The following is a 21,793-nucleotide window of genomic DNA, read 5'->3' as shown; positions in this document are numbered from 1 at the left end:
TAGTTTTAAAGTTTTTCCACACTACCTAGCATTACCAACATCCTTCATTAATCACACAATGGTCCACATAAATACAAAACTTATATTTAACTTCTAGTTCTCTGGTCACCTATGACTAAAATTCTGAACATTATTTTAATTTAAAGCACATAATGCATAGATTGAAGATATAGGTAAATTTAAAACTTTTTAATAGTGTAATATAAATCAAAGAGTAATAATATATAAACAAATTAATAGTAATTTCTACACAGTATATATAAATGTTACCACTTTTATCATCAATGTTATTGGAGAATTCACCATGTATAAATAAATAATTATCAATTTTAACTAAAAAAAATGATAATTTCTAATAAAAATAAACATCCCACAACTGTATAAATAACCCAACTGGCAGTAAATTATAAATTCCCGAAGAAAAAAACAAAGATTGTTCTAGTCAAATGGATATCAGATAAATAATGAAGCACTCAAAATTGATCTTATTGAATTCCTTTTGCTTTAAGTACCTTTTTCACTCTATTTAGATAGTCAGGATCTGGATATCCAAACCTGTGATTAAATACATAAAAGTATTTAAAACCAACTTAAGCATAAAGTATATTTTTTTAACTTTTGTAGGTCTACCTTCAAACTGTTTATTTATGTAGTTTTTGAGCAATGTGAATTACAATTTCACCGATGGTCTGTTTAGTCAGTTGTATAACATAACAATTTGGCCATTTACCCGGTTGCACCACCAAAAATGCTGGTTTTGTGTGGAATATCATTCCATGTAACTTGGTAATCCATTCCTGTTTCCACTGATCTTCCAATTGTAAAAATTAGTTGTTTGTAAAAAGCTTCTCTTAGCAATCGCAAAACTTCTCTTCCTTCTTCATTGTCTGGCAGATAAGCTTCTTTATTTGTGCCGGTAAAATCAGTTCCGGGCTGGGGATGTTCAGGCTGAAATTGGAAAAAGGGTAAAAGCACAAAATAATTAATATTTCCTCTGCTCTAAGCAACCATTTTCTATGTGATAATTATTTTTCCCTAAATACAGTAAATGTCAAACAAAAGACTCAGTTTTTAATGAATTTATTTTATCTTTGATACCACCGGCAAGTTAAATCCACCAAAAACAACAAAGAACTACAAACCTCTTGTTTTCCATCTTTAAAGTAGTACTGAATTCTTATAGTACCATATTGTTCATATCCAGGAAGATGGATGCCTCGCTCTAATTTTACTGTCATTATTCCATTTGGTTGGTTGCCCTTAATTTTTTTCACACCTTGTGCATTTTGGGGAAAAGTTATTGATCTGATATATGTGAAAGAAATCTCTTTGATTATAATTGAATGAATGAATGAATGTAACTTACTTTATCCTCGCGTGGCCGGAAAACGACAGTCGTTTCCACACGGGTTTAACACCTCGTGCCAGCTTACGAGTTACCATGTATGTTACTTTGTGAGTAATTATTTTTTTTTGGATTTTTTCTTTTTTTTATGTATGGCCGATAATTTGGACAACCCATTAGTAACCACTGGGTTGGAGCAATTGCCGTTAAGTGTCTTGCCCAAGGACACATACGCCACACAATGGTAGCAGCATCGAGCCTTGAACCCATTACCTCTGGGTTACAGGCAGGCGCGCTAACCACTATACCACGGCGCCGGAATTGGTTTAGCTTACTTTGATGGTTACACTTTTGGATGCAAGATTCTGATCTCTGAACAGTGTGGTGTTGGTGGCTGTTGCGACGACCGTACACAACTTCCAGTGGCTGTTTATTCCTACTAAGACTAGATGAATCTGAATACAAAGATTCCATAGTGAACTTAAAGAAAAAAAATAAAATATTCTTACCAAGACATAAAGAATACAGTTTGCCCCCTGCAGAGGAAAAGATGAAGGCCAACTCATTTACAATTGAATGGTTACTTGAGAGAATTCTGATGGAAGTGAGTATAGGTTTATACGTGGTCTCGAAAATTACCAATGCTTTGCTTATTGCATGTACAAAAACATTGAGTGGTCCATAAATTCCTGAAAAACACAATGCATTGAGGTTTGGGCAAGTCAGACAATAATAAAGTAATGCAGAAAACTTCACAAAATAAAAAAGCACAAGATTTGCATGAACATGAAATGTTGCAGTGGTTTATAATTAGTCTGGAGAAATGAAAAATGTGTGCAGCATTTTAATCCCTGTGGTTTATTTGTAGACCCATGAAAAGCATTCACATGTCACAAAGCAAAAGCACAATAAATTCAAAGTTTTTTGGCATGTCATGCGCTGTGACTCAGTGGTTAGGGCGCTTGCACCATAACTGAATGGTACCATGTTTGATATTGATGCCGATAATTTGCTGCCCTGCCACGCGACAATAAATAAAGTATCATTTATTTAAACAAGACCTAGAATTTCTGTGTACATGTATGTTCGACTGCGATATGGTTGGGCATGTGAAGGATAAGAGGACAAGACATAAGTTGTGAGCACTGCAGAAAGGGTGGTAACAGATGTAATGTCTGCTATTTTACATATTTTTTAAGCTTTACTTCTACTAAAATTGAATGTTTAGTTTAATTTAGCAAAAGCTCTTTTGTCTTTTTAATTTAAAAAATATATAATTCCAAAGACACATTGTTTCATACCAGTAGCTACAAGAGGCAGAGCAAGTGTCGTTGCTCGACATTGGTCAGATTCCTTTAAAACTGATAATAAGCCATCTTCAAGCAATTTGTAGGCTTCTTGTTTGTCTGAGTACGTTTTCCACTGTGGTACAACTACATGCAAAACTCTGTAAAAGTATAATATACAGGTTATTAAGTCACCAAAAAAATGAATAAATACCTCATTTATTTATCCTTACACGGTTAGGAAACGTAAAAAGATATAAGACGGTTGTTCTTTTTTATACTCATAGCTGTTACTACGTACAGAACTTTGTGGGTGTTTATATTTTATTCATAAAGTGGACAACTTAGACAACCCATTAGGGTTGATTGGCGTAGAACAACTACTACTAAGTTTCTTGCCCAATGAGACAAATGTCCACAATGATAGCGGCATCAAGAAATCATTCAAAACACCACTAATTACCTTTTGCACTGCAGACCTCCAGTTGCCTTGACAGAAATCACTTCACCAACGGTTAATGGTCGAAAATAACGAAGTTTTACAGCTTCTCGACAAAGTTGAATGAAGTCCGGACCCCCTTTTTGAAATATAGCTCCAGCGATCTCCGCCCTCATAATATGTGGGTTTGAATCGCTGACAATTGCATCTACATCTTGAAGTGCTATGTTGCCATGACCAACTGATACACTGATGCCAACTTTAGTCACAAACTTATAAACTTCAGTGTAACTATGAGTTTCTGAGGAAAGTGATTTTGATGTAGTTGCTTTTACACATAATATAATTCTTATTCCAGCTGTTTTAGTCATACATATATTACCTCTTAAAGTTTTTTTGCCATCTGAAAGCATGATAACTTGTTCTTTGATTCCCAAACCCGTTTTGTCAGTTTCCACAACAGTAATTGTCCTTTTATTAACTGGCTTCTTTTGCACCGTTGCATCTTGGTCTAACATTTGAAATTCTTTAATAGCTTTTGAAATTTTGTTGCTGCTTCCAGAAAGGATGAAGTCAATGTATAAATTATCTTGATCAGCTACCCTTGTTTTGATCTTGATTTGGTGCCTTTTACTGAATGAATGAATGTAACTTACTTTATCATCACAAGGCCACAAAACGACAGATGGTATAACACAGAACACCTCGCACCAGTTTACAAGTTATCAAGTATGTTGCTTTGTGGGTGATTATTTTTTATGTTTGGCTGATAATTTGTACAATCCATTAGTGACCACTGGGTTGAAGCAATTGCCGTTAATTGTCTTGCCCAAGGACACATACGCCGAAAATGATAGCAACGACAAGCCTTGAACCCTTACCTCTGGGTTAGAGGCTGCAACATCATGTATAAGCCTATTATATACAGTGAAACATGCAATGCTATATTACAAATATTTACCATATCTCCCTAATATCTTTGGCCCTGTAATGTTCTATGTTGGTATATACATCTTTGTTCATGGTAATGGTGTCAGTGTATTCTTTTCCCAAAACTTCATGCAAGTTTAATGACCTGGGTTTATCACTCAGATTTTGTGGTTCATGTTTTGCTTGTTTCACTGAGCTGGATTCATCATCTTATGACATATAAGTTATTTTTTGGTACACTAATGTTAACCAATGGCTATTGCTTGTTATAATGTTATTAGCTAACACATCTTTCACAGGAAAGAAGGTGCAGATAATATCTTTATTTAACACACTTCCAAGCCATTGATTTGAAAAATTAAAAAAAAATTGCATGAAACACACCTTTGACAGTAGACAGAACCTGAACATCAACATGTTGACCGAAGTTTGATTTTGTGATTGGTTGACTTGACTTGAGTAGTTGTCTGTGACAATGATCCAACAAAGAATCATCTGTTCCCATTATAACCACCAAGCATGGTGCATTGTAATAAAAAGCACAGTGAGTTGTTCTGCATGAATTATTCAATGATTTTATTTGACTCTTAATAATTTCTGAACTTTCAGGGACATTCAAAAATTGATGTACAGTTTTATTGTTCGCTTCATTATGTAGAGATTGAAATTCCTGCATGAACCCCACCACATTTTCTTTTGGTAAGTTGATTTTTTGAACTCTTTTATCAGAAGAAACATCATGGACTTCATACTTTACCCTGGAGTAACATATTTATATTATGTTTCTTAGTAAAAATGACTTAAAAAAATTATTTGATTTTGTTATTTGTTATGTGTGTCAGCATGAAAACATGAAGTATGCTACATTTATGGTTGTTTAAGGTCAGATGTTTAGAGAGTGGTATGCAGAAACTGTAACTTTGATCAATGATTAAGTTTTCTTGTCATAGCAACGACTTAACCGGTTTGCAGAAAGTATAGTTAAAGTTTTTTTGTTCATTGATTATAGCAAAGAAAACAAACAACGAAACTGGTCACTGAAGTTTCTGACGGCGTGGCGAATTGGTATTTTTCAAAGTAACTTGGTATAAAGTGTTTTTTTGGCAACTTTAGGTCACAATTCAAATACATTGAGCTGTCATAGTTCAAATAGACACTTTCTGCATACTAGCCTCAGTGTAAAACAAAACCTATATGCGAGTTAATTTTTGTTTAGTAGTTACCAAATACATGGCAGTTGTTGGGATGTTTGCCAAAATCTTACAACCTCAACTTCATATTTATTCAATATCATGACCACATCTGTAAAATCAATAATCAAAAATTAAAAAATTACTTTCGTTAATTTATTTATATTTATATACAGATTTAATTTAATCGGGAACGGTAAGGTTATGGAAAATGTGATGATGCAATACTTCTTCGCGTATTAAGTTAATTTTCGACATGAACATTTTTCGCAAAATAAATTATACAGTGAGTATCAGGGATATCTAGTTTTTGACATTATACCTACAGTATGTTTTTGTATGAGGAGTTGGCTAAAATTTCAATTGATAAATAATTTGCAACAAATTGGTTACTGTTTTAATATATTTTGCACAGGCGACTTTTCATAACTTATCTCCAAGTACATGTGACTGAATTTCTAATATATTTTCTATACACTTTTTTTTATATAAGTTTGGCAATAAATACCTTTAACTTGCAATGTGGGGTAATTTGGGAACCAAAGTTTTAGGCTTTTTAGATGTCATCCACCCTTCAAAATTTAGGGTAACACTAACAGGTATTGTTTAGCAACTCCATCGGCCTACACTACACACTGTACTTCGAACCTCGTTGCACGGAAGGGGTCATCCACAGCATAAGGTATGTTTGCTGATATTTACATACTTAACTGAACAACAACAGACTGAATTACCGATATTATGAAACAAAGATAACAGGTGATTGCAACATGGTGGTAATAAACGCCGCCAAGTCAATTAATATGTTTATTTTTCATGTGTATCAGTTTTGGTAAATATTTAATCTTCAGTGCAATTAAACCAAGAGCTTGAACTGCATTAAATTTCGCAATAATAATTTGAGCAATACAATAGAGCATAGCTCTAATGAAAGGACATGAAAACAACTACAATGTCATTTTAAAAGTTACTGCGTAAATATGTATTATACAAAAAAATAGTTTTCTGTATTATTGCCTGAATAAACACCCTAGTATATATTTCAACCTGTTCGGTGTATGGCTTTATCGGTGCCAGTAACATTATTTCATTTTAATAAGGGATTGGAGCGTTTATTAATCTTTTTGAACTATTTTTGCGCTGTGAAGTAAACATAATCAAAAGGCACTGCTGGTTACTGCTCTGTTTGTCGTGTTTCTTGACCTGTAAAAATTACTTGGCTTGTAAGCTTTATGATCATTTAGACAATTTTATACACTTTAATTTATAAGTCGATGCTCTGGTATAAATATTGGCAATCAATTAATTAGGGATAAATGTATTTTGGAACGTGCCGCTTTGGATCAAACAGGAAATAGTTGTTCATTATAGAAAAGTATGCGGTTTTAAGTCGGATCAATATTTCTAAAATTCATGAGTATAGCCTATGGAACTGTTCGAGAAAAAGGAACTATAAGCTTGGTTAATAACGTGCTCAATAAATCTTTGTTTATAGAGCTGCAATACTGACCTTCGTTCGCTTGCGAATAAATTAGATCTGGCCTCCGCTGATAATGCTTGAAATCTCCCTATAAAGATAGCTGATGTGCTTAAGAAGTGGGGTGGGGTAAGACGCGACATGTTTCTAATCGCTTTTATTGTTTATTTGGTAGTAAACAAAAAAAACATTTTCACTAATATATGAACGTGGCCCCGCGGCACTGAAAAACGTTGTTATTGTTTAAAACGCGATCAGGAAGCATTAATGGGATTTAGCTGCTAACAGTATCCCATTTTGCCCCACAGAACCATATTTTTACATTAGCTAATGAAGTAGAAAGTAGTCAAAAGGTACACCTTGTTTTGGTTATCTTATATGTGCTAACAGAGACTAAACCACACAATATGCTAAAACGTGCTTACCAGATTTCTGTTTGTCGCAGTGTTGGGAACGTCATTTTCGGGTTGCATTTCTGACGTATGTGTATAGGTCGACTTGTCGCATTCCGGACTTTTATTTGTCGAATGTATATTAGGGCGACCGGGTGGATCTGTTACAAGGTCTTGGGTGGGAATGGGTGAAGCAAGATAAAGGTCGGGTTTTGGCGGAATTGTGGGGGTTGATTTTTCAAAGGTGATATTGTGTTCCACTCCACCGAAACTATACTGTAGAGTTTTGTGAATTATATCATTCGACTCTGGGAAACAACGCAGTTAAAGAGGCACTATACACAAATGCATGTATTACACACACAGATACACACCTTGATGATTTGTCAGCGATAAGTTAAAAGCATTGATTTCATAGGCTTGGGACAAACTTTCAAACGACTTCAATTCGCTTTTCAGCCAAATTTGAAACTTATGCAAGCTAATGCCGGTAGGAACACCTCTTACGAGGACGCTATAACCCATTCCACAGTCTTCAAAACAAACATCAGATTCTAGTAAGATGGGGTAAGTTGAGAAATGGGGTAAAATGGAATATTTTTTAAAATCGTCTTTTATGGGTATTCATTTGATAGGAGATGAAAATAAATGTTTAGTATTATTTGAAAGTATTTTCACGGTCAAATAAACTGCGTGACAAACGCAATAGTTGTTGTTAAGTAACAAAATTGGGAGATAAACGAATATAATATTTTTCAATGAATGAAAAAGGCATAATAGTAAGATGCTTATTTTAAATCAAAAATAATTTTTTGAAAACTAAATGGTTTACACAATAACCTTCACCTAAAACTGCATTGTCGTCTTTTGTATAGACACTCGGTCGATATCATGCCCCTTCTGTGTCTATAGTTTCGCTACCACTCCGCCTGCTATCTGAACTTGCAATTACTTTTGTGTGAGGTTGTGGCCTACGCCCTACGTCAATTGGTTTTATCAAAAAAACTCACTGTCAGCACAAAGAATGGTGGTATCCACCGAATATTTCAACCCCTCCGCGTTATCGAGGTAAGTAAATATTTCACTGCACAATACCACTTACCGAATGTTTGCTCAAAGAACATCAAATACATGCAAATATATGTTAATAAAATAACACAATTGAAGAGTATAATTGCGCGTTGACATTACATAGGTCGGTGTCATGTACAACTTGATCCCGGATGTTGGTCCGCGCTTGCGCAGTAAGTTGTGCTAAATATTGTTCAAGACTGGTGAAATAAGGTCCGGTACCTACAACTACAGTTTCAACGTGTAAACCTGAAATAAGGTCCGGTACCGAAAACTACAGTTTCAACGTGTAAACCTGGCACGTTTTCAACGAAGAGTCGTATAGAATTCCAAGGTCGCAGAATAACGTCATATCATATCATTTCATGCTATATCACTCTTTTGTTTATACCAATGTTTATCTTAACACTTATTTTAGATTGGAATGGAATAAACAAAAGTCCGGATTACCTCACCAGTAAGAGCCATCCCTATTTAGCTAAAGATTGGATCTCCACTATGATTTTCTACCGGTTAGAGCGTTTTTTTCCCTTATTTTATCCTATTATTAAAAGTTTTTTTTTTTAATTTTCTAAAGATTTAAATATTCTAATGAATTACTGTAAATATTGTACGCATAAAATTTATCTCGGGGATTCTTTATTGGAAGGTTTTCTAAACTATTAAAAAATTGGAGAATAAGCAAACAGTTTCTTTGAAATTAAAAATGTTTTGTCGCTTAAAGTAGGCTATTTCATAATGTATAACATTTAAACCTACTATAAGAAATTTAAATGAATTGCTAATATTTGAATGTAAACCTAATGATAAAAGTAAAGGTGAAAACAAGTTTTTAATGAACAAATGTATCTTACTTAAAGCAAATATATATTTTTATAAACACAGATCAGAATAGGAATTTACATGTCTAAATATATGGTAGCGCACGCATCATCAAATCGATTATATAAACAATTAAAGTAAGTTTTGTCATATTTTGTCCTAATTCGTATCATTTGGCAATAACATAAAAGTACCTAGTATAATTGCATAACAAGTGGAAACACATACACACATTAGGTGTAGGTCAATAGATAGTGTGGATATGCACAAGCATCCTTAAACACTACAAAGATCTCTGGTGACTGTGGGTTATCAACAACGCTGTGGTATGAATCAGTTTTGCTTGAGGGGTTTCTGACTGGGGGTGTGATCATGCTTTCATTTCCAGGTTTTGGTGCATATTCACCTGTTGCTACTTCAACAAGAAACATTCTTCGTACATTGTTATTATCAGGCATTGCAAAGTTTCTTTCGTGGCAATATGATGACTTTACGGCAAAATACATTCCTTTCCCAAACCTTATCCCTGTTATGTATAAGTCTTAGTATTGGAGCAATTAACTGCCTAAACTGTTTGGTTTGAATAAATCAAGAATAGAAATGAAATTATTAAAAACAAATGAAATTATTAACATAAACTAGCTAACATCCAGATAATATTTTAACCCTGTTTCAAACCGTTTTCTCCAGCATAACTCCTGTTAAATCCCTCTCTGCAAATTTTTTCAGTAATATCACTAGTAGTTCCATGAAACAATTCCCTGGTTGGCGGGTAAGGAAGTCCGTTTGCCTTCAGTTCACTCATAACTTCATCTCTCTTTGATTGAAACTGCCCATACTGTGAACAGTTCTGTATTCTTAGCAACTGAAAAAATACAATAACCATAATAATAATAGCAATGTTTTTTTGATTATGGTAGCAAAGATTTAAAAATATTTAAAAAAAATGACAGGATATAGCCACAAAACAGTAAAAACAGACTTACATTTAATTGGAGAAAAACAATGTATTACAGATGTATGTGTTTCACTAATGCCTTGTTTAAAACCAAGGCGATAATTTGCATACGGAAACTACTACTGTGTGCTTGATTAAGTGCGGTCAAGAAGAAACACTTCGCCAGCAAGCCATTATAACCCGCATACTAATAGTTTTGTAAAGAGAAATGTTGCAAGGTGTTTGGAGTTCTGCAGCCATGATGTTAAAGGCTTGCAGTTTATTATTATTGTGTCGTATGTGTCTTGAAAGGTGTTTGTATTAATGTTATATTCTTTTCAAATAAGACTGTGTGTGTTTGAAAATAAAAGTCGTTGCTTACGGGTCTAGATACAAGTGTTGCCCGTTGTAAGAACTTTAAAATCATAATCTTACAAAACTCTGCATTACTGAGAACTCCGGTATACTTGACAATGAGAAACTGTGGATTATATTTTTGTACCAAAAAAGTTAACAACCTACTTGCTGCACTGCCTTTATTGGTGTCCCAGTGGTTATAAACTTTTGCTTGACATCCTTATATTCTTGACTGCTTTCGGAAACTTTTGGAGTTACATAGTTTTTACCTATTTTCATTGGTGCCCAAGTGTTTGGAAAATCTAAATTAATGTATTGGTTGGTGCTTGAATATCAAACATAAATTTTAGCAGATTATGTAATTAAAATGTACTTTTTTGAAGATCCTTTCTAAAAATCTGAATTGCAGAGTTGTTTAACTGACCCGTCTCTGAACTGAAGTCAATGGATAAGCCAGAAACAGTTAGTTTCCCATTATTGTCATTCTGTATGAATAAACAAATGTACATTGAAATTTGCAGTATATGCAGTATAACATGTCTTACTTTGAAAGATTTTTCCAGCTGCATGTTATGTCTTAATCCAAATTTTTCAAATGAATTGCTTCCCTGCAAACAATACAGCCACTGAACTTGCTCTCTTAGAGTTTCAGCTTGTGTAGATTCTCCAAGAATATTCTGGACATCCATGAAAGCTTTTCTTGAAAACTTGGCAACCCCACGTACTTCAACTATGCCCTTGCTGTAAGCAGGTGTAAGAACATTAGTAATTATAATTAAACAGTAGATTTTATAGTAAATAGTTTTTAAGATGTAAAATTTAGTGTTAAAAAATTTAAACAAAATAAAATTGAACGGACAAAACAGCATAAGAAATTATAGTTATAATAGCTAATACCAAGCTATTTTTTATATACTTTTATGATTTAAAAACAATGCTATTTTGGGGGATGCAGGAACCAGTTCAGCAGTCGTACCCATCTCAACATATAGACTTCATAACGCTATGGTGACAACACAGTTTTTTAATCAAACAAACAAGTGGCACCAGGCTGGGGACAAACGTCAGGACAGCAAGAGTATAAGAAAGCTCTTACTGCCCCTTCAACACATAAAATAGGAGGGCATTTATAGCATAAAACACTTGTGCGAAAGCAGTAACAGGAAAGAACTTTTTACACTAAAAAAGTGGCATCCGTTCGCCAAACGAGCGGACTGGGCATATAGTTTCCTGTTTTGCAGAAAAAAACACAAAATGTTTCATAAGCAGAGTTACGCCAGATGTAATAGTTGCGCAACACAGCTGTTTAATATTCAATCTTTATGCATTAAGTAAATTATGGATAAATTATAATATGAAATCTGTGCTTGACGCACACTTAACTGCTACACTATTATATAAATTTACAATTAAAACATTACAGCAATAACACTAAAGAAAGTTTCATTCACCTCTTGTTAACATTAACTTCCACATTTTTTTGATTCAACAAAATAATATCTTTTTCAAACTCAGCATCCAGTTTTGAAATACAGGGATCGGCAATGTTATTTACTTCTTCCTCTTTTTTTATCACGTCTTCTAACTTCCCTTTAGCCTAGAATTTTTTAAGTTCATAAATTAAAAAAGGAACTAAAGTTTATATAAAAAGACAAATAAGAGTACATAACACATTTAATTTCACACTTTGCAACTAACTGAACTACTAATGTGCCCTGTAGTCATGTTTTGGAAGTCGGTTCGATCGAATATTTGATTGGTCGCATATTTAAGTGATATTGAGGTTATATTTTATGGGAAACACTGGCGCAAAAGATATTATAGAAGATTCCCGAAATGCATACAACAAAAGTACATGGTTCGATATTTCTGGTGCCTGGGGTTTTTGAAGTTAATTTTAGGAAATTTTAAATATATGTAACAAAGTTATATTAGACGTGTTATATTTGTATATGGCCTATATTGGTTGTGTTAATGACTGTATTTAAAAGTAATCAAAGGCAGGAAACTTTTTAAAATCAAAAGGCAGTGGCGCCAGAGAGCCATTTAAATAAAGAAATGCCCTATGAATATGGTGACCTAATGTAAAATTTAAAGACCTTTCCTTTACCATGTTGATTGCAAACATATCTACATTAATGGTTTGGGGTCAAAATATTAAGAGTTTATAAATCTTTTCACTAAGAAGAGTACCAAGTTCAAAGTTAATACTGACATACCATTATGTCTAGTCTTAGCCACTTACATGATCTACATCAGCTTGGGATAAACCACATAAGTAGAAAGTAACAACCTCACTGCTAGTTGTTGAAGGAGCTACACTTGAATTTAAAAGTAAGTTACTTCTGAACTCTGCTACCATATTGTTTTGAAACACCACCACTTTTACATTTTTAACATGAACTGGGTTTTTCCGGGCAAATTTAATAATGCCCTGTTTGATTAATTTTGCACACTCCAGTGGTGGTTTTCCCATTGCACCTGCAGTGTGAAAGTTTTATGTTGGTTTTTAATACACAATAAATATATATAGTACAATGTGGATATTATGCATAGTTTTAACAAACAAATATGCATTTTTTTTTACAAACAAATATTACAATTATGAAATGCATATGATTAATGTAACTATGAAATTAAATTGTGCTTACCAGTGCCTAGTGCTGGAATAGCAACAGTAGATTTTCTCATTTCCTCAGCAATGTTGAGAGACTCTGTCACCAATTGTTGGATACCAAGTTTACTGGTTGCACCATGGATAATAACATCACAAGGAAGGTTGCCACCATCTGTTACTCTGATGGTTGGACTTGCATACTTTCGCTTCATGTCATGGAACTGACGCTTTATCACAAAACCACCTTTTATAGCCATCGACTGGGAAAGTTTACCTGTATGTTGTAGTGTTCATGCTCATTGTTTATATTCATGCTATCATATATCATGAAGTATTTAATATCTATGTATTGTATTACATGATTGCATCATAATTCATAACCACGGGCTTAACTTGATGAGCTCGACTAACTATATACTATAACTAACTAAGAGTCCAAGTTCAGTCTTTCAATGTTGGAACTAGATAGTGGAACACTATATATGTAACAAAGCATATCAAACACTTTACAAATTTTAATTGTATTTACTTCTCAGTTGTTGTATATTATCTCTCCACACCCACCCTTCTAATTACCAATAAGAGTGATAGTCATGCAGTATAGTTTACCTACCTGATTTCATTAGATCCATAGATGTGGTAACACTGTTTATGATCACATCATCATGTTGTTCTTCAATGCTGCCACAACAAACTTCAACATTAAGATTTCCATAAATTTGAGAAACATTGCCGGAACTTTTGTTCAACTTCTGTTCAAATACCTAGATGTGAAATAAAATCATACAACATTATAAAATACTTTTTATGAATGAATGTATCTTGTTCTATAGTGTTCTGCTTTACAAAATTCATCCCCGCATGTGGGTTACCACATATTATCTTGGTGGGTGATTATATATATAAATATATGTATATATAGTATATGGAAACCAATAACAATCCATGTTTGCAGCCATTAACTCATCTAAGGACACGTACGCACACAATGGTAGCAGTTTCAAGCCTTGAACCTAGATGCTATAAAAGAAAAATTGGTGTACCTTTGTAAGCTCAGGTTGTGAAGGGTGCACAACAATGTATATGTTCTGCAGAGATGAACTGCTGCCTATTGCATAGACTTCTTCTTGAATAACCTCTGCCAGTACATATGGTGGAATGTTGAAACCTCCACAACCAATAGGGGGAAATGCAATGCTTGTATGTCCATCTTTTGTTGCCATTTCTAAGCTCTTGGCCACAACTCGTTTCAGATGGGATCTGCTTGTGTTTTCATCACTGAAGTCCCAACCAGCAATCATTGCATGATATATGTTCTTGCAAGGCAAATCATAACCCTTTGTTGCCACCACTCCCCAAGTGCATTTCGATGCTGGTGGAATGGCATTGCACTCAACCTATACCAATAGTTTAATTATAGTAAACAGTTTACATGATAATAAAAATAAATAGGCCATGATAAGGGAAGATAAAACAAATAAATATATACAATTTAAAATGCAGTTGAAACAATTTCTAACCTATGTGTGCATCATGTAAATGCCCTATTGTGTGAAATTAAAATGCGGGGCATTCTATATAAAACACCACTTAAATAAATAATTATTCAATATGCTTTTAGTAATAATAAGTGTTACAATGTGGATCTGGTGCTACGAAAATTTAACAGGAAAAATCAAGTCAATTGTATAATTCAATTGTATAATAAAAGACAGATATACTTCACCTAAATGGTAACGCCAGTCTGTTATTTAAATCGGATTGGTCTTGATTTTTGAGTGTACAGTGTGTTTTTATAATTTACATTATAAGAAATACCTGAAGTTTCTTGCCAGCAGCATCACGAATGGCTCTGGAAAGAGCGGAACCATCAACATTGTTTACTGCAAAAGATGTTGTACTGTTCACTATTACATCGGCCTGGAAAATGTAACCAGAAAATAGGTAAATGTTCTTTAATACTATTTAGTTTATTCATAATTAAAACAGACATTTACTCAGGCATTACGGGGCAATGACAGTCGTTATACAACAGGGTTCTGTTTCATAGACCCCGTACCCGTTTACGAGGTCCACATATTAACTTTGCGAGTTCTTAAATTTTTTACTGTATGACTACTAATTTAAACAGCCCATTAATGACACTGGGTCGAAGCAATTTCCGGTAAGTTTTTGTCGAAGTACACATACACAATGGTAGCTTCATGCTTGTGAATATATGGGGTAGCGTAAAACATTATTTTCTATATTTTAGCATTTTTATTTATTTGGTGATTACGATGAGTTGAAACAAAACACGAATTACATGGAATATAACTAAATCATAACTGAGGTTTTAAGTTGTAATTGTTTCTACTTACTTTTTGCTGAGTGATGTCTTTCACTATTACGGTGATTTGTGGTATGGTACATTGGTTCGATGCTTGGTTTGTGGGTTGTGTAATTGAAGACACACAGACTCTAAGTACCTCGTTGTGGAAACATTTTAAAACATTGTCCCTGTTAAGTTCCACCAAGTGCACCTTGGTAACAAGTTAAATAAATGTAAATTATTTATCAGCACTTGCTCAAGAAAACACAGAACTGCAATCAAGCTAATATCGGACCAGCGCTAAATATTTTTTCATAAACTGTTCGATATTAATTCATTATATTAATACCTCTTCAATGGATGAATTGTTAAGTCTCAGGTATGAAGTTATTTCGTGAACCATTATTGAGATACAATCTTCAGGTTTGCCCCCATCTTGACCACAGCATAGTGCAGGGAATGCAATAGATTTTGCTTGTTGCTGATTTGCCATTTGCATTGCTTTACGCACACAGCAATTTAGTACGTCTTGTGACCCTTGAAGTGCCCAACTAAACAAACACACAAATTATACAATCAGTTACAAAACTCTGGCGTTGTTTGAAGTTTTTATGTTATTTACTATTCGGTTATTTGTTTATGTATTAATCTATTAGGAACAAATTAGTTTTAAAATATAACTGAAATACAACCTGACAGGAACAACGGCATGAATAATACTCTTGCAGTTTGTAATACTGCCAGGTCCAGAGATCACCACTTCTCCACCTGTGCCTAGAAAGTTTTTGCCAACTTGCATAGTTTTAACAATTCCTTTTCCACCTATTGGAAAGATTTTAAATCAATAACATATTGGAAGTTTAGAAACTCTTTAAATCTATAGTTTTTTATACCTTTTTTTGCTATAGCACCTGCAACACCTTGTGTACTCAGGGACAAGCTACTGCTGATGGGAACCACTATGACGTCACACTGATGTTGTGTCAGATCAGCTTTAATTGTACTGATTGTAACATTGGTGCCAGAAATAACCATTTTTGTTGAAGAATTTGTGCCTTGTGCACCTGCCTGTATAAAACTAGTTTTTTAAACCTCTTTAAAAATTAGGGGGTAGTTAAACAAACTGTTCTTTGTGATATCCATGTAATACCTACACCTGAATTATGTAGGATTAAAGGATTAGGCAAACAACAATCTATGTTAACTAAGTTTCTTTGTAAATAAGGTTAGAAATCACCATTGTACATTGAGCTTGTATTGCAATACCATCATGGTCCATTAACACAAGGCAATTTGTTTGAGCTTGAACTTGTTTAATTAAATGTGCGTTTTCTGGTGCTCGAAAGAAGTCTGGAAATCCACGATTACGGACTTGCCACCCGTGTGGTTGAACGTAGGTCGACACTCTGTTATGAATCCAGGCTTCAGCTGAACAAACCATATTTGGTAATGATTAGAAACATAAGAGTTTTTATTTTACAAAATAGTGAAATAGTAAAAATACAGTAGCGCTCCTTGGTGTTCCACATGTAACGCGCTGTAATGTGCGTTCTGCGCCCCAACTGCAGTTAATATTATTTATGTTGTTGTAACGCGCGTGTGTACTCCTGTGTGTGACGTGTTTGTCACGTGTTCGCCAGTTGGAATATGGTTTGATCACGTAAGGTTTACCAATAAATATAAGATACGCTACAATACCTTTTGTAACATCATACTTTGTACCAGCAACTGTAATACCCCCTCCATTGCTGTTGGTTATATCCCAGTTTACCAGAGAAAGTTCTTTAGCAGCTTCTTTGTCCAATATTTTCAGAAAAGATGCCGCTCGGTATGAGCAGGGAACTGTATTGCACACTTTGATATTCTTTTCTAAGAAACTTAGAGCAAATGTTCTCCCTTCTTCAATTTTTTCTTTCAATCCAGCAATAATAAGAAAGTTAGAAGTACCCTAAAGAAAAAATAACATTTATTTATTCAAAAAAATTGTTCTTGTAAAATATGTTTCACTAGCAAATTAAAAAAGATCTTTCATAGTTTAAGCAACAAGAACATCACAATGTTGGTACAACAAAATTGACAAACATTTCTATATGTCTGGTTGCAACATCAGCAAAAATTGTTTGTCAACTCACAGGTTTTACATAGTAGCGATATTGCTTCTGAGTTAATGAAACTGTGAAACCTTTCCACAGGGGTGTAATCACTACATCATAAAACTGCTGTGGTAGAGGTTCTTGCTTGCTTGATAAAAGCTCTTTCAACACATCACTGCCTGACTCACATCCCGGAGGATAATACAGGTAGCAGGTAGTACCAACAGCTTGAAGGGAAGCTAAAAATAAAGCAATTTCAGTGAAAAAGAAATATGCATTTAATGAATTAAATGTTTAACACACAATTTTTGTGTAATATTACATAAGAAGGTCTTGAAATAGCTCAAGCCGAAGTTAATGAAAGAAATAAAATTGTGATAAAAGCTGACCCATTTAACCAAGGTTTAAAATCATTTCTGGTGTGTTTTGTGTTTTAATCTTTCGTGCAGTTTAATAACACACGTTCAATAGGATTTGAAGTAAAAAAAGACTATGTATAAAATATTCAGGCCATTGAACAACATGTCCATCTTTCAGATAAATTTAGAAACTTGGATAAGTATATTTAAAACATAGATTATTACCTAATATTCCACATTTTTTAAAATAATCTTGAATGGTTTGCTGTACCAATCCATAATCTTCACTTTTAAGGCAACCTAACAGAAATTGCTGCTCAAATGTCCCAAGAATAACTTTACATTCTTGCAACTCCTAAATGTTAACATATAAAATTATAACTAGCTTAAACATAAAAAATAATAATTAAACCTTAATTGATTGATGAATGTAATTTTCAGCTCTTTTAACATCATCCATATGTCCATGCAGATGAACTGTCAATGTTGCTTTATCACAAAATATGGAAACCAAACTTTGAAATTCCTCTGTAACCTTCTGCATGCATCCACATTCTTCCCACTTCCTATGGTACGTTTTAATCTATCAATCATTATTTAAAGACAGTGTATGGATCTTACCTATAATCTGTTAAGCTAAGCGTACAGCCCAGTTGTTTTAATTCAAAGTTTAGCTCTTGAACAACCATTTTTACAACGTTTACTTCACCAGATATTTCAACTCGGAGTTGTGAAGGTGAAATCTGGGTAAACCTGCAATTAGGAAGTGTATATAATCATTTCTGTTTAAAACAAAACATATTTAGCAACCTTAAAAAGACCCTCACGCTTCCAGAACCGAGCTTAAAAGTGTTCAGATCACTGTTCACCCATTTCATCTGTTTTTTCTTTTGTTCTAACAAGTTTCGGTCCATTTCCACTTCCTTATGGGTATATTTTGATACAAGTGAACTTGCAATTTCATTACATGAATTTTCAAAATATGTTTGATCAGTTGCCTGAAAATAAATTTAAATATTTTATCTAAACATTGCTAAAATATGTTGAATTGGGTACATATTCATAACATAACAAATGCTCTTTTAGTCTCCATGCTTTAACAAAAAATTAATAAGCTTAATCATGTGTAATACTTTACCAATTTTGTTGTGATTCTTAGTTTGTATTGGTTCCCTGTTTTGATAAAATTGACCTGTGCCCCAGACAGTTTTATGGAATCACTTTTTTTGATGTATTCAATTACATCAGGATGAAGTTGGCATCCAATTTCAAAAAACTTGGTAGAGACAGGTGTTGGTCCTGTAGCCAAAATACATAATGCAGAAAAAACTGTATTTTAAAATGTGTTGGTTTATGGTTGCTGTTGAGATTTAGGCCTCTAATTAGCAAAATTATAGGAACTTGTAACTGGTGTACAATAGTGCTATAACATCATATTAAAAAGATGACTTAAAAGGAAATGAATTAAAGTATTAGAGGTATTCGTTTCAGTTGCCATCTGGAAAGACTTCATCAGGGAATGACCACATGTCAGAAATACAGTACATTTTATCATACTGGATGAGTTGAGAAAAGAATAATAGAAGTAAGTGAGATTTTTTACTTTGTTATTGTGTAATTGAGTAAACACATTTAAAACACAGGGATGTACACAGTGGGTTGTTTGTAGCAGGTTCATTAGTTTTATTTGAGACACTAATGTAATTAAACGGTTGGTAAAACATTGGTCAATTTTCTGAATACCGTTTAATCATTTACTCGCAGCAGGCCGAGATAACACCACTAACCTTCAACCGGTTCCATATAAATTTGACCTGGGCGGATATTTAAAGTCCCAACATCTCCCTAAGAAAATGAAAATTGTTGTAAAAACTAAAAATGTTGGATAACTGCATATGCACTTTTAGGATCGCACATAAATTTTAATTTTGGAACAAGTTATTTTAAATTATTGATGCTACTGTTCGAACTAGTCTAAATTAACAGCCATACAGAAAAAAGAAAAAAATAATCACTCACAAAACAAGCGGTAATTCGTTAGTGGACATGAGGTGTATGAAAAAGAATACCATGTTGCCTATAAAGACTGTCGTTGCCCACCATGCTACAATAAATAGGTTACATTCATCAACAACCAATACAAGAAAATCTTTAAAGCATCGCAGAACTGGCTCTTATATTTTGATATATAGCACTTATAATATAAATCTAACAGATACCTGTACCGCATTTCCATACATCCCATCATTAGAGGTGCTTTGGATTGCATCCATTGATTGTGATTCTGGATTTGTATAATCTACAGGGTCATCTTGATCAGTTTTCTTTGGTTGCGGTGAAAATAACTTTTTTTTCACAAAATGCACAGGCCTACAATAAAAAAAGAATGTTTGTAGATTGGAGAAATAGATTCAAAGAGCAAAATAAACTAGTGCATACCCTTTCATTTTTTTTATAGGTTTGGGAACACCTGATACAGCCTTGGATTTCGTTCCTTCGTTCGTGGCAGGTGGGTTGCTTTTACTTATAGGTTTAGGTGGAATTGGAGGGCGTGGTGACAGTAGAGGGCTTGGCTTAGGGAAGTCGATTGGTATATGTGCGCGAGAAGGAATTGGTGGACTTGTTGGAAAGTCATGAGCAGAAATAGATGCAACATTCACAACAGGTTTTGGTGGAATCGTTGGAGCAGAAATGGGTGGGAAATTCACAATAGGTTTTGGTGGAATCGTTGGAGTTCTAGGGCGAACATTTTCATATGAGTCTCTGGTAACTGGTTTTGAAAGTGCTTTAACTCTTTCTTTAACGCTGGGGTGATCATTCTCAAAGGTGATATTGTGTTTCACTCCACCAAAACTATACTGTAGAGTTTTGTGAATTATATTATCCGACTCTGGAAATATAAAGAAATTTAAGCCAAAACTTTGGATTGCCAAATTTGTTTTCATACACATGTTCATTTGCTAGGATGGGACAAAGTGGTAAAATATTATTTTGTGTTAATTGAATATAATAATAAATTCATTTATTAATCAAAATAAACAAGAATTTTGAAGTGTCCCATATTGCCCCGTTTTAATATATTTCTTTGAAATGAATAAGGGTATGTAGCTTTCTTTACGTTGCGCGATCGGAAAACGACAGTCGTTATAACCTGTGTTCTATTTCATACACCTTGTGCCAGCTTACCAGTTACCACGTATGTAAAATGTTATTTTGAAATCGGTGCCGCTGGGGTCTAGTTAGTACACGCTAACCAACTGCGCCACGGCACCGTTTGTTGTTAATTACTAAAGAAAGTCAGCGGTACACTCAGGAGAGATTACGAAACCAGTATTCATAACTACATTTCTCTCATGCATTACACGGCCGCGAACCTGCCCCCACCACCTTTCTCCATATTCCCGCCTGAGTGCGCCACTGATGATATTATAGATTCACCGGATCTACCCAAAACCGTCACTTATTTTAATATTCTATAAATTTTTGGACAACATATACTTTATACTAATAGTCCCAACTTTCCCATCCAACTATATATAAATATAATTACAAACCTTGCTGGTCGGTCAGAGATAATTTAAAAGAATTGCCATCATCGGTTCTTGATAAACTTTCAAGCGACTTCACTTCGCTTTTCAGCCAAATTTGAAACTTATGCAAGCTAATGCCGGACGGAACACCTCTTACGAGGACGCTATAACCCATTCCACAGTCTTCAAAACAAACGTCCGAATTGTTCTTTTTTCGTAATTCAAAGCACAACTGAAATATTTCAACAAACAGGCTACTGGAAATTTAGGTATACGACTATAAAGTTGATTAAACGCGGAAAACTTTGACGAATAAACCTAATACGTAACACCTTGAATAACGCTGTGGCAAAATAGTTAGCACGCCTGCCTGTAACCCATAGGTAATGGGTTCAAGCCTCGTCACTGCTACCATTGTGCATTTTTTTTGTCTTTGATCACAAAACTTTCAACTGCAAGTGCTCCGACCCAGTGGTCACTAATGCGTTGTTCAAATTATCAGCCATATATAAAAAAAAGAAAAAAATCCAAAAGAAATTAATAATCACTCACTAAGTAACATACATGATAACACGTAAGCTGACGCGGGGTGTATGAATACCCGTGTTAGAAAGACTTTTTTCCGGACACGCAAGGA

At 34.1% G+C, this 21,793-nt stretch overlaps 2 protein-coding genes and 1 long non-coding RNA gene across 6 annotated transcripts; 1 reads left to right on the top strand and 2 right to left on the bottom strand.

Annotated features, from left to right (window-relative positions):
* Nucleotides 1-174: 174 nt before the first annotated feature.
* On the bottom strand, nt 175-7,600 carry LOC149730912 (uncharacterized). Of its 2 annotated transcripts, XM_089885204.1 has the most exons (14): nt 7,434-7,600; nt 7,093-7,367; nt 6,701-6,758; nt 5,224-5,302; nt 4,385-4,758; nt 4,032-4,209; nt 3,453-3,703; nt 3,095-3,371; nt 2,647-2,792; nt 1,855-2,034; nt 1,681-1,800; nt 1,143-1,276; nt 731-948; nt 175-555 (listed from the first exon to the last, which is right to left on the bottom strand). In XM_089885204.1, exons 1-14 carry the CDS (start codon nt 7,582-7,584, stop codon nt 486-488), a joined length of 2,511 nt encoding a protein of 836 aa, XP_089741330.1. In that variant the 5' UTR covers nt 7,585-7,600; the 3' UTR covers nt 175-485. The 2 variants fall into 2 exon arrangements, with proteins under 2 accessions (XP_089741330.1, XP_089741328.1); XM_089885202.1 differs by lacking the exons at nt 5,224-5,302; nt 7,093-7,367; nt 7,434-7,600 and having other exon boundaries at nt 6,701-6,839.
* On the top strand, nt 7,499-9,844 carry LOC149730911 (uncharacterized). Of its 2 annotated transcripts, XR_016385729.1 has the most exons (4): nt 7,499-7,626; nt 7,972-8,127; nt 8,549-8,642; nt 9,016-9,844. It is a non-coding gene; the product is annotated as an uncharacterized LOC149730911 (long non-coding RNA). The 2 variants fall into 2 exon arrangements; XR_016385730.1 differs by lacking the exons at nt 7,499-7,626; nt 7,972-8,127 and adding an exon at nt 8,266-8,464.
* LOC149730910 (protein mono-ADP-ribosyltransferase PARP14-like) lies at nt 8,926-21,486 on the bottom strand. Of its 2 annotated transcripts, XM_089885201.1 has the most exons (27): nt 21,181-21,479; nt 20,066-20,516; nt 19,846-19,996; nt 19,414-19,471; nt 18,765-18,925; nt 18,437-18,624; nt 18,248-18,379; nt 18,039-18,192; nt 17,852-17,981; nt 17,307-17,506; nt 16,873-17,122; nt 16,412-16,602; nt 16,068-16,242; nt 15,867-15,996; nt 15,524-15,725; nt 15,224-15,385; nt 14,682-14,783; nt 13,907-14,260; nt 13,477-13,627; nt 12,898-13,137; nt 12,492-12,727; nt 11,698-11,843; nt 10,792-10,987; nt 10,620-10,731; nt 10,412-10,548; nt 9,631-9,817; nt 8,926-9,478 (listed from the first exon to the last, which is right to left on the bottom strand). In XM_089885201.1, exons 1-27 carry the CDS (start codon nt 21,329-21,331, stop codon nt 9,186-9,188), a joined length of 5,040 nt encoding a protein of 1,679 aa, XP_089741327.1. In that variant the 5' UTR covers nt 21,332-21,479; the 3' UTR covers nt 8,926-9,185. The 2 variants fall into 2 exon arrangements, with proteins under 2 accessions (XP_089741327.1, XP_089741326.1); XM_089885200.1 differs by having other exon boundaries at nt 10,620-10,987; nt 21,181-21,486.
* Between the last annotated feature and the right edge of the window lie 307 nt (nt 21,487-21,793).

This window comes from Ciona robusta, chromosome 9 (genome assembly GCF_009617815.1).
Source record: "Ciona robusta chromosome 9, ASM961781v2".
In the NCBI taxonomy this organism is placed as follows: domain Eukaryota; kingdom Metazoa; phylum Chordata; class Ascidiacea; order Phlebobranchia; family Cionidae; genus Ciona; species Ciona robusta.
This window is presented reverse-complemented; position numbering and strand designations above follow the sequence as displayed.